Source organism: Patagioenas fasciata, chromosome 7 (genome assembly GCF_037038585.1).
Source record: "Patagioenas fasciata isolate bPatFas1 chromosome 7, bPatFas1.hap1, whole genome shotgun sequence".
Taxonomy (NCBI): Eukaryota; Metazoa; Chordata; class Aves; order Columbiformes; family Columbidae; genus Patagioenas; species Patagioenas fasciata.
In genome coordinates, this window is record NC_092526.1 from 15629080 (window position 1) to 15642343 (window position 13264).

The 13264-nt window shown below is 45.7% G+C and overlaps 1 protein-coding gene across 19 annotated transcripts in view; it reads right to left on the reverse strand.

Moving 5' to 3' along the window:
* Window positions 1-3427: 3427 nt before the first annotated feature.
* Window positions 3428-13264, reverse strand: part of BIN1 (bridging integrator 1) — a 99847-nt gene continuing 90010 nt past the window's right edge. For 10 of the 19 annotated variants that reach the window (XM_065840479.2, XM_065840480.2, XM_071810879.1 and 7 more), the window contains 3 exons: window positions 12380-12481; window positions 11124-11174; window positions 3428-8934 (listed from right to left, as the gene is read on the reverse strand). In XM_065840479.2, the coding sequence (XP_065696551.1) occupies window positions 8827-8934; window positions 11124-11174; window positions 12380-12481 (261 nt within the window). In that variant the 3' untranslated portion in view covers window positions 3428-8826. The remainder of the gene's footprint in view (window positions 8935-11123; window positions 11175-12379; window positions 12482-13264) is intronic. The other 9 variants (XM_065840481.2, XM_065840491.2, XM_065840488.2 and 6 more) reach the window with 1 other exon arrangement.

Sequence of the window (13264 nt, forward strand, 5' to 3'; positions counted from 1 at the left end):
TCTGTATCATATGGGAAAGAGCAACGACGTCTGCTTCGCAGAACAGCAGAAAGCCTGAACCACAGTGAGCAACGCTGGAAGCTTCCAGATAGGGGAAAGAAAAGCCAAGTAAAATACCTGTCCTCCTGCTCTGGCACATCACTACTGCTGCTACTACAGCCTGCCCTGGCGTGCCTGCCCATGGGAAGGAAAGCTGGGAAGGCAGAAAATGAGCAGGACACTTCACGAGACAGCACCAGGAGCAACTTGCTGAAGATTTATCAAGGTGGTTGCTTATCACAGAGGGGCAAAGCCAGCCTCTGGAGTGGGTTACAGGAAAGGCTCTTAGAGGGCTAAACGCATCTGTGGCTAATGGGACCCTTCACATGAGCAGCTCACCATGGCCCAGCCACTAAAACCCCCACCTACTCCAGCATGACACTCTCAGCATGAGCTTTCCTCAGATTTCCTCAGAGAGGCCAGAAGTCCAGCACATGCAGGGAGTTCATCAGATATTTGAGATGTTTTGCACTGAGGTAAGGCACTCACAGATTTCACAAGTGCTGCTGTATGGCTGGATTGCTGCACACCTACCCACACCATCACCTCCAACAGCAAATACAGCCCATTCTGCAAAATCAATAGCCAGGTCTCTCTTGGCAGCCTCAGAGATGTACAGTGGAAATCCTGGACAACAGAGAGGAGAAGTCTCTCCAGGAGGCTCTCATGATTCTCTGAACTGGAGAGATGAGAAATTACAGTCTGTAGCACAGGGCTGTCCGAACATGCTTGACTTCTGCCATAATATCCAATGTTGTGGTAGTCACTGAAGGTGCCCTAAGGGGGAACACGATCCCCCTTAGGACACAGGACAACAGGCCTGCAGTGGTTCTCTTACTTCCACAGCAGCCACCCCAGTCCCATCACATTCATTTCACACATTAGGCTGTGTCACGCTGACCAAATGAGTAAATGTGGGCAATTTAATTTAAATACGTTGCACTCCTGCTAGATTTCTTCTCTCTCCTACCTTATTGCAAAGCAGCTGGGATGGAGGCTGTAGAGCAGCTCATTTCATCCCACTTAGATTTCAAAAAACAGCCTTGCTCGCATGTCCTCAGTACTGCACTGCTCTGCCAACCCTCCATGCCTGATGCAGCATTGTGGTACCTGAAATTCATATTTTAATTGACAAGAAAGTGCTGAGGCAAGCAGAGTAAATGTGAAGAACATGCTCAGCCTCAGTAAGGAGCACTCCCAAATGCAGGCAAGACATGAGATAACACCACTGCTAGGAAAAGCAAAGCTGACTGATATTAGATTGGGCCCCTGCCAGAGACTTGGGTACCTGGCTCTGATAACTAGCAAATCCCCTTACAGATCTACCCCCCAGCATCTGAGGAAACAGTTTCACCAAATACCTATCAGCTGTATGTCAAAACAGCTTCAAATTCTGTCCATCGCTCCCAGCAGAGGGCTGCACCTTGCCCAGTGAGAAGTGATGCGTACTTCATTACCTGCACCATGGGGCGAAGGAGAGCAGGCTGGCCATTAACTGCCCTTGATGGGCTAATTAATCATGGGCACTTGCTGGATTCCTGTTCCAGCACTGTTATTAATGGCTTTGTGGATTGGGCCATGCAGCAGACGCTCCTCCACCTGCTGAAGCAGCAATCTCACTCTGCAAAGGGCACTGGATTCACCCAGCCAGCAAACAGGAGAAATTGCTGAGAGCTGCCCCAAGCTCCCATCTCCTCGGGCTTGCAGAGTGACTCCCAGCTCTGCTCTGGAGTTCAAACTCCCTGCCACAGGGTCTTCTCAGGCAGCGAGCACTCCCATTAAAGGACAGCCCTGGTACCAACTTCTCTCTTCATGTGAGGATACCATGGAGCGACTGGCAACAGTCAGTACCAGTCCTCTACAGTATGTAATGTCCTGGCCTCTGCCCTGCCCACTCCCAGGCACCCTGATGCTCCCCTGGAGCCATGTGTGCCTCCTCCATCTGTAGGGGCTTCCTTCTGTGTCTGTGCTCCTGAAGCTGTGAAGCTCAGCTCTCCCTGCATCATGGTGAGGGCTCTCAGCGCTGGACCCAGGGGACTGCCAGCCTGTTCCTGCTCCAAATGCACTGCCAGGGCTCACATAGCCACAGACCAAGTGTGGCCAATGAGCCCAAGCACCACTTGTCTGGAGCAAGAAGACATCACTGGAAATGAATAATGCAGCTGAGCAGAGGTGGCTGACAACGAATTATGCACACTGCTCCCCCTCGGCTGTCTTCTCCCCTCCCCTGTTTTCTTTATATTTCTGGGGCATGGGAATGAAAATGCATGAGAAGGGGCAAATAGAAGCCTTGCACAGAGCCCCCATGCCTTACAGTTTCGCTCCGGCCCTGCAAGCTCCCAGCCCCAACAGAGCTGACCTGGCTCAGCCTGGCAGCATAACACAACACAACACCAACATAACACAACACCAAGCTGAGCCCCAGTCATTAAGTGCAGCCATAGTTTCAGGGACACAGCCTTCCTGTTCCTCTCTCTCCACCGCAGGATTTGATTCAGGTCCATCCAAGCGCCACGGAGGTGAGAGGCTAAAAGGCACCAAACTCTCTGAGCCATCTGAAAATCAAGGAGCTGTGCAAGCACAGCCTGGCCAGCTCCCCGCGCTGGCTCTGAGGCTTGCACACCCGCATGCTGAAGCGGAGGACTCTGGCAGTCCATTCATCAAAGTGCTAATTGGCACTGATTTGCATCAGATCATACTCCAACCTTTGGCCAGCACTTGCTATTCAAACACTGTGTCCCATGTGCACCGGTGCAGAGCCTGTCTGGAATGAGGCATCCGAAGGAGTGGCCCCAAAAGTCAGCTGTGAACTGTGAATCCCTCTAACCCCTTCCCTCCAGTATCCCAAAGCATGCTGGCAGAGGGCAGAAACACCCCTTCTCTACAGGTGAGGGAAACACCCCGTTAAAGAGACCTCAAAGCCAGCCTGGAAACTAAGACCTCCCCCAGGTGTGCCAACAGGCTGAAGGGAGCTGGGAGACGTTTGCCCAGATGGGGTAGGGTGTCCATGCAGTGTCATACTCCCATCAGCAAGCTTGCCTTAGAGGATGAAGATCACATCACCCTGGGGTTAGTAGCTGTTAAAAGGCAAAGGTCTCAAATCCCTACATACATTGCATTTGTTTGGTGTCAGGTTCTCACAACAGACCAGAACTGAGATGGCTGCTGGAAGAGTTTATTCAGCTGTTGTACTTGCTTAGAGAAGGACCAGCACTGCCCTCTCCAGCCCATGTGTTTGCAAGAACCCCCAGTGTTAATGGTGCCTGGACAAACCAAGTTTCTTTGAAGCTACTCACCTCTTTGAGGAGAAAGAAGTCCAGAATTGTTTCAGCTTCTTAACATAAAGGGAGGAAAAAATAAGAAAGAGACAGAAAAACTGACACGGGACTTATGATGACACAAATTATATTTCTGAACATTGCCAAGAAACAAAATGGGACAAATCCATCTAGTACTTGTCACTGGAACTGGGCGTCACAGCTCTGAATACAATGGGAATTGTTCAGCTTTGTTAAAACAAAAATTAAAATCATTAAAAAAAAACACTCAAACCCCAAACATTTCTCAGGTCATTGTGGTTAAACTCAGAGACTGAATTAACAGAAGGAATAGAGATTGCCAATACATTGCCAAAATCATTGCCACTTGATTCAGTTAAAGAGAAGCAATAAGCCCAGGACTGCATCTGGCAAGTTTCAACAGGGACCATCTACGTGAAATGCAGGCTAGGGGCAGGATTAGCAGAATACACCGAAAAAGCAGGTGAAGGAATTATAGCCACAAGACACATCAAAATACAAGGGAATTTCTGAAATGGCTTTCTAATTCTCAGCTCCTGTGCACCAGCGACAGACCCCACACTTTGCAAGACCTGGTGCACAGTCCAGCTCTAGCCACCACACAGGTCCCCTTTCCATCAGGAGTTTGCTACTCAGAAATGCCTAAACCAAAGAAGTGTCTGCACCAGTGCCGGGTGTGATGGTACCTGTGTGGCAAGGAATATCTCCCCTTTGGCAGCCCAGAGAAGAAAAGCTGCTGCTTGTTCTCCTGATATCAGCATTACCAAGCTGCACCGTGGAGGATTTGCTGATGGATACAAGTTAGCGCATCTTATAGCTTGGCACTTCAGGATGGTGGGAAGTGTCCTGTGCTACCATCATCCTCAAAAAGCATGCGAGAGCTTGGGAAGCAGGAAGAGCTGTAGAGCGGGGCCAGATGCTGAAAGACACAGAGGCTACTGAAATCAGAGGCTACTGTGTTACAAGCACACAGGTCTTGTCTGTGGAAGATCAGTGGCTCTTCCCAGAAAGGGCTGAGACACCTCTGCATCCTCCAGCACAGCACAGCATCCAAAACATCTACAATAGTGGCAGAGAGCATTCAATCCATCTGGCACAGATGAAACATGAAGTGTTTAAGAGAAAGAGACACTTATGATCATATTGATCATGCTCATCCTGGCCACTCATTTTGTTGTCAGCCCTAAATAAAGAGGTTCTGGACTTTTCTGGAACCCAGAAGTGAGGCAGTTAGTGCATCACCCCAAAAAGAAAAAGATGATGTATCATCGCTCCATCCTCCCCCAGCATCTCCTTAGCCTTGGGCCTTTTCCCTTCAAGAGACTGTTGCAAAACTTAACTGAGCTGACGCCCCAGTTCCAGGCAGAATAAAGAGCCCTTACATCTGTTTCAGGTCACAAAAGAGAGACCCACTTCGATCTGGTGGTGTTTGCCTTGGCCATGGTCTTTGGATAGTGGGACAAGAAAGGGTTCTGCAAATGTGAAAAAGGCTTCAAGGACTGTGGCAAACAGATGGCAAAGCAGAACTAGCTCTGAGCAGCTAGAATGAAGCCTGCATAACCCCTTCTACTGCATCTCCTTCACAGCCAAGAAACACAAAAGTAGTAAAAGCAGACAACTGAGGAATGCCCATGGAAAGCAGCACAGAGCATGCAGGATTCTGCCTGAACAACACATTCATGTTTACTAGGGGACCTTTCCCTAATTCTACTTAATAAAGATATATTACTGACATTGCTAAGATAGAAAAAGGGAGAAAAAACAATGCCTTACTTCTTACTTATCAGTTGGGCAAATGATAATTCCCACTGCACGATGGGATTAGGCTCAAACTGGAGTAGCATCATAAATCTGTAGTCATAAATCTGAGACCAAGCTGAGACCAACAGAGCAAGAATGTCTAAGCCAGGCTACAAAACCAGTCCATGGCATGGCATGAGAAATGCTTTTATTATTCACCCAGTAAAATAATCAAGTGGAAGACTATTAAATGGGGAAACAGCAGCTTTGCTGAGCCAGATACCAGGTAATCCCTGAAATGTGACCAGTGCACCTGTCAGTGGAGCAGAACTGGGCAATAGGCTTCTCTGGGTTCTCTTCAGTGGATAATATATTCACCAAAAATGCAGTTTAGGGTTAACTGAAACCAGTCATCAGATTAAGAAAAAAAGGCAAAGGCAAAAAAACCCATTAACATTAAAACGTCTTCTTTCAGCATTTTCAAAACAGAAGGTTTCACATTTTTGCTTCAAAACAACTTGTTATAGCGCAAGTCATAATGTTTTTTAAAAAAGTGAAAAAGCAACCCTACAAATTAAATGCTTTGTTTTGGTTTGAAATATTTTTTTTTTCATGTTTTGATTTTTCCCTTTTTCATTTCACTGAGAAAATGAAAAAAAAAATTGTCTCAGGTCACCCTTACAACTTCAGGTCACCCTTACAACTTTTTTCCCCAGATTTTTCAGTTCAGCCTGCAAACTGAAAAACCACCGTGGGCACAGCCTACTTGGGAGTTTACTGTCCTTTCTACTTCAATCAGTCCTAAACCAAAGAAAATGGGAATTCATTTCACCAGGTAATACCAACCAGAATCAAGGTATTTAGCAGATGCAAAAATACTGAAAATGCATGGAGTTGTGGCTGTTTACAATGGGCTGAATGCGACCCAGGAGAGAAGATCTCCTAGCTCCAAACAACATTGCCATCCACAGGTTTCCTGCTGTGCCACCCTCCTGTCACATAAGGCAATTTATAAAGTGTGGGCCTGCTCCTGTGTTTGAGACGTGCTGACACCACTTATTTGCGAGCAACGCAGGATCCAGGTAACCCACCCTACCTGCTCTAAGCAAGGGGGTCTGGGGACTGGGATATTTGGGCTGCAGGGAAGCAAATGCAGAGAGACGCAACATCCTCCCCACTAGCAATATTAGAGCATCACTCATGTGACCTGAAAACAATATCCCTTCTTTGCAGAGTGCCACCACTTCTGCAGGGACAATACAGTACTGGATAGTTGCTTTGCAAACTCAATAAAATGAAAAGGCCTTACCAGGATTTTTGTTGGGACAGTCATCTGGTTCAAACACAGCAGAAGACAACAAGAAAAACAGCAAAAACCCCACAATAAATTAGATATCAGCACAGCTTTCTAAATGGTCTAGAACAATTACTTGCAAGACAAAAAAAATCACAGCTCTGGTACTTAGAATCTTGTCTTTAAAAAAAAAAAAAAAAAACAACAATAATCCACAGGTTTTGCATAAAAATAAACATTTTAAGCTGAGAGCATTATGTTAATTGGATCAACCCGCTTTTTAATATATATATATTTCTATATATATTTAAAGGTATATTTTTTCTATGAATATTCTTTAAGGGAGTAATGGGAGTCACAAATGCATAAAAATAGATATTTTGGAAAAAATGAGTAATAATAAAGACAACCCTGGTGAAAAAAGAAAAAAATATATCAAACCAGGCAGTATTCTAAAGCAATGGCTCACCATACTACAACTTGTGGAGTCCAGTCCTTCTGTATTGTGAGCAGTTACTCCTACATACTATTGGATTTTGTAACAGTGATGCAAAATATAAATTCCTGCATGTTTATTTAAAAAAAAAAAAAAAAAAAAGAGAGAGAGAGAAGGGATTTATAGGACAGATTTTGATGTCTGTTACATTGCTGTAAATAACTAGCACGGATCATCTCCCAAGCTGTAAGCAGAAGGAACTCCAGCAATTCTTGCATTTATGAGAATACATTTTCTAATCTTTTCTGTACCTCTGAACTAAAATTTAAGAAAAAAAAAAATTCCACTTTTGCCCTACAATGTTTTTTTCTGTTGTCTTACAAATAATCAAAACAGATTGGAAAAGGTGGGATTTTCAGTAGTGTGTGTCAGCATTCGGTGCATCTTTGACAAAAGCCAGCTCCTAACAGTTAGGAAGATTATTTCAGAGAGTGATCTTGTCCCTTTACAGCAGGAAATAACCTCACTGTTAAAAATCCCTTCAAGGCAGCAACATCAGGGGTATGTGAAGCCATACAAAAATGGTAATAGCCTGACCTGCTTGCCAGCTGCATCAGTATTCAAGTAAAGTTTAAAGTACCTTCGTGGGACTTTAGAGTCTTGGAGGGTCAGACCGGCTTATTATAACAAGTGTAAAAAGCACTTTGAAACAGCCTTGTCATCTGCTTGTTTAAACTAAAGAAACAAAATTCAAAAACAAACAGGAGCAAAGGAAAGGTCTCAGCATCAGTATTAGACTGCAGAATGTCCTCTTGACACTGACACTTTGATGTTCTTGCCTTCCTTTCTAATGCATTAAAATACCATTAAGTCATGCAGCCATTTTAAATGAGTATTTCAAGAGTCCAGTTTTCATATAGGTTAACTTGATCACCAGCACAGCACTGGAGAAAGCTGATCTAACAATATTTCACTTACAGAACTCTCCAAAGGAAAATAAGAAATACGATTCCACAAATAACAATGCCAACTAAAGACACAGAAAGCAATATTTTTTTCTTAGACATTCTTTCAGAAGAAAATTTTTCTTCTCTTATCTCTTTCTTTAAAAGCAAATCTTCTAACCAGCCAGATCTGAGAGCTGTCTTCTACCTACATGAATCTAAGCTTTCCTGAAACCACCTAGGGGGACTTGGGGGTCTCTCCTAAATTTCTGAGCTATCTAAATGGCATCAGCTTGTTTTATCTTGCTTCCCCTCTTCAATTTGTCCATTCCCCTTAGCATTTCACAGGCCAATACTACTGCAAGAATTTAGGTATCTGCATTTGAAAGAACTTCGGACTGAGCACAGCTTCACACGTTTCGTCTTCTTCATGTCCCTTCAATGTAGTTTCTTCCATCTTTACATGTACAAAATCACAGTTTGTGTAACATTGTTTTAAAGGAAGAAAATAAAATACACACACACACACATACATTGTATTGGTGAACACTATACACTAAATATTTTTTTTCAACAGCATAACAGAAAGTTTGGCCTACAGAAGGTTGAACGTGTAGGGAAGGCTGAATTTTTACGGTTGCCATGCAAGCCACCTTCAAGACAAAACAGATGAGCCCACCCAAGAGCAAACAGCTTCTGCTCTCAAGCCATTAGACAAATAATGCCTCTCCGGGGGTCAGACTGACATCTCGCCAATTCAGTCAATGCAGTATTTAAAGAACCACACTGATTTGCTTCTGCATCAGTCCTCTGAATCCAAATGCTGTTAAAATCAAAAGGGGGAAAGGGTATTTGACTTGCCTTATTATAATTACTATGTATATATTTTGATAACACTTTGAATTTCAATTTACTTCTGAAACCTTGCCCTTTGAGAAGAACACACCCTTAAAGTTGACATTTTTTTCAGGCTTCTGTTCCTTTAAAATTCTCTTCTTTTCTTTCCACTGTTCTTTATCAATTTTGAGAACACTTGCTTTCTTCCAGCAGAAATGCAGCTGGTGGGCTGGGCTTTCACTGCACCCGTTCGGTGAAATTCTCTGGGAAAACTCCTCGGCATTGGTCAAGTTCCTTATGCTGGATCCAGTCAGACTCCTTCACACCCATCAGCCATCCTTCATCCTGGAGGAGAAGACAGAGATCAGGTGCTGAGGGATAGATGTGAGTGGGGATTTTTCTTACCAAGTGCAGGCCAAGGAAGGAGGTGTCAAGGCATATCAAAGCCATGCTTGTAGTTGGCTTGGAGACAATCCAGGACGAAGACAAGGGAGAAGGTAAAAAAATGCTTTCACTCCCTTTTAAACACTGAAAAGGCTCCATCCCAAAAGGGTCGGTACCAAAACTCCGATCTGGCCCAGAGTGTTCTGAGACAGTGAAACTGTAAGCCATTAGCAAGTGTAAAAATCATAATTTACACCCACTGAAGCAGGAGATATTATACCAAAGAAAGTGTCTAGAACTACAAGACAGGAACCACCAACCCCACCTTTCATTATCTAAATATGACGGGTCTAGTGTTCTCCATAGTCAGAGAAGAAACAGACATCTCTACAGTGTAATTCACTCATTCATCTGGGGTGCTGGCCTTTGGAAAGGATGAATCATTCCTTGGGGTTGCTTATCCCCTGGGCTGGTCACAGCACCCGAGTGATTAGCATTTTAGAGAGCTTAGAGAGGCAAAATGAGTCTTGCTTGCTATGCTGCAAATCCACACCATGAGAACTGAGAGCTGAGGAGTTCAAGCCAGCTTCCCAAAATGCAACAGGCTGTTGTGCTTGATGCAAGATGTGATTGACAAAACTCCCATCCTGTGCTACACACGATTTAAGACTCAAGGTCTCTCACAAGGGTCCTCCCTAGCCACCAAACCTATAGATATATAAGCAGGGATGCAAATAGAATCCTGTCTGGTAGAACCTGTCCAGGAGGAGAACCAGACTCCCTACCCTCTCCCTGCTCTCTGCAGGCTGTCCAGCACCAAGATTTCTGTTCCATCTGAAGCACATGAGGGAGACAAGATATTCAAGGTACGAAAGCTGCACTTCTTGCAGCTCAGATGTGCAGCTACTCTAATCACTGCATGCCTTGGAGCTGCCACCATGGAAGCACACCTTCAACATGCAAATGTGCCCACTCATTTACAGCGGGGAAGCCTATGCGTTAAGATCGCGGCATGAGGCAATGGAACTGCACAGGGTACCACCACCTCCAAACTTGACAGCTTGCTGTCACCCTCTGGATGAGCACGTGTCAGGCTCATCTAGAGATACATCATCACATCCAGCTATGTAACTTGCCAGGCAAAAATGCTCAGGCAATCAGATGCTCTAAGCCATGGGGAACTGAGGCATGTGTGCGTGTAGTTCACATAGTTGTTTTGACACTTCTCCTTTCCTGGAACTTGCAGGAGTTATCTGGGTTTTTACCCAAGGTCCAGCAATACCTCACTTGAAACTCATTCTTTAAAAACAAACGGGTAATGTGGGCCTTGCCCAGGGTGATCCACAGGGGACATATTGCTTTCCACTGACATTTTGCAGCTTCTGCCCTCTTGTCCTGTTTTCTGCATGTTTCATGTGGCAGCAGCTCAGATGAGCCACTGTACCTGAGTCCCCTGCTCCTTGCAGGCTGTACTGGGTGCCTGCAGGCCGTCAGCCCTTGCTGCTGCCTTAGATTCTTGGATTTGAGCATTCAAGAGACGCCATGGGAATAGCATGAGACGGGAGCCCATCTGCAGCAGCCATCTGCAGGAGCTGAGGAAGGACTGACATGCCATAAATCAGGAAGACAAACGACTAAGTGGAAGACGCTGGGCCCAAGTGTCTGGAAAGCAGCTTCCAGCTCACAGCACAGCAAGCACAAAAGCTCATCAATTTGCACACAGCGCCTATGCAACACAGCATGCATCACTCCCATGGCATCCTGCTCTGAAGGGTCTCCTCAGCTGTAGGGATTAGACACCAGGACCCACTGGACTGACTCTTCCCAGTTTTGAATCACATCACCTGAAGTGCCAGCTTAAAAGTGCTGCTGCCCTCAACCCTTTCTTCTCTCTAAGAGAGATGAATCCAAGCCTGGCTGATGTACCCACAAACTGACACCTAAGCTGCAAGATGGGGACATGGATCACAGCCTGTTATCCTAAGTTTCCTCCACTCACGTGCACAGTTCATGCCCATGTTAACAGCCAGCATTTTCTGGCTGGGTGTGGTCAGGGTTAGGGAAATGAGCTGTAACACAGCATACACTGCAGAAGGGTTAGAGGGCTTCAGTGCAGCTACAGCATCATGTTAGCAACACTCAGAGCTCACCCTCTGCAGCTTGGAGAGTCTCGAGTTCATGGCTGTTGCACCCATATCCAGCTAGAGTGCAAACATATGGCATTGAAAAACTCTGCTTCACAAATGCCATGTCCTACCACAGAAACTAGGGGAACTGCCACTCATTTCTCATGCAGAAAGCTTTCTGAGAAAGACACGGTCACAAGTGCTTGTGCGGGGCAGTCCCACCCAGAGTCCTGTCTCCAGAAGGAATCGCTGCCCTCTTCCCCAAACAACCCTTCCCTCCAGAGCACCTAGCTCTGTGCGAACTGCCAGCACGTTATAGCTGCCATTTCACAACAAGCAGCAAGATCTGCCTCACCAACAACTGAGCCACAAAGAAGATCCACATCTTCTGTAGCCAGTGAACTACAGCACCTTCCCTTTACCCCTTGTGGAATCCAGATCTTGTCTGGGCTTGGTCAAACCCAAATTCAGTGACTACTGAATCAAGTTGGAGAATTCCCTTTTCCAAACAAAAACCTGGAGACATGAGCATGAGTTTTATAAAATCACCACCTCCCTCAGCAAAAGTAGTAAAACTGCTGCAGACTTTATCAGCTGGAAGCCCTCAAAAACAGCAAGCAAGGAGGATTTACTCAAAGCCTCTAGAAATAGCTCAGATTAAAGAAAAACACTGCCAGTTAAATTCACGTTGGAGAGGGGCAGTAAGACTGTTCTCTGGGGCTGAGCATCCTGCTCCAGCCTTTGGTTCTGCTGCCATCTCCTGACCAAACACTGTCTTTTGGAAACAGGCATTGCTATGTTGAAGTGCAAGACATCATCCATGGCAAGCTGCCTTCCCAGAGCTCCAGCGTTTCTCAAAAGGGGAGAAAACATCGTAAGCTGTGAGTCACTCCTGCCAGTGCTACAGTCTGCATTGCAGTGGTCACAGTGAATGTGCATCAAGTTTAGGAGCAGTGAGGAGGCAAAGTATAGGCTCTGTTGGGCTGCCTGATCAAGGAAGCCACTGCATTTGCTCAAATGCCCTGATAGGGACAGGAAGCCACAGCTAGTTCACATGCTTTATGCAGGGTAATGTCTCTACCTTCCAAACACAAGCAGAGTCCTTCTCTGTTGCAGGAAGCCAACCTCAAGCTCAAGGACAACTGGCTTTCCCACCAGTTCCCAGCCACAAACTGATGGCTCTGCAACCAGCCAGCCGACTGTTAGTGGAAGAAGCAGCGGCTCTGGAAGTCCTCTTGGCTCCTCCCAGCCCAGGTTCACACCCTGTCTTCCCCACTCACCTGCTCCTCAGGGTTCTCAAATGGAATCACAAGCACCACATCCCCAGCCTTCAGTTGCAGCTCATCACTGTCAGTGGCTGTGTAATCATGCATGGCCTGGACCTGTGGAGAGAGGAGAGAGCTTGGATGAGTCCAGCCTTCTCTCACCCAGCTTTGTAACAGGTGACAAGTCTTTCCACTGCATTGATCCACTGGATGATTCAGGCTGGAAGGCACCTTTGGAGGCCATCTGATCCAACCTGCTGCTCAAAGCAGCACAAGTTTGGGTCAAAAATGCCACATCTACAGGAATAACCACTTCCCTTCATCTAATGGCTACATGCTTGGTCACACAGCCTGGCACGCAGCTCACCTTTGCCACAAGGGCATCCTAGTGAGTCTCACTCAACTTGTTATGCGCCAACACCTCCTCATCCCCTCCTTAGGAGGGCTGAATTCCCACAGTATGGGCCTAAAATCTTCCCAAGGCAGAAAGCCTGTATTCACTCAAATGGTGCCCTGTATTTTTTTTGCAGCTGAACTGCAAGATCATTAGAGATTATACCCTCCAATCTCTGTCACAGCAAGAAGAGAGGAGAAACATAGAGAAGAGTATCAGTTTGGATCTTCAAATGCTTGTATCCTGCCATGTTTTCTCTTTGGTATTCATCCTGATTCCTATCAACGTCTGCGTTACAACTTTTCTATTTCATACCACAGCTCTCCACTTCAAGCACCACAGTCTATAATACTGCTTGTAACAAGTCAAAACATGATGAGTCTCCTTTGTCATTCTTCAGCTTTTGGTAGATGTCCCAGGGGAAAACAAACAAACAAAAAAAGGATGCATGGACATGACTGAAGCAGAAGAAAAGCATTCCTATAGCAGGTTAAACAAATAAAAAA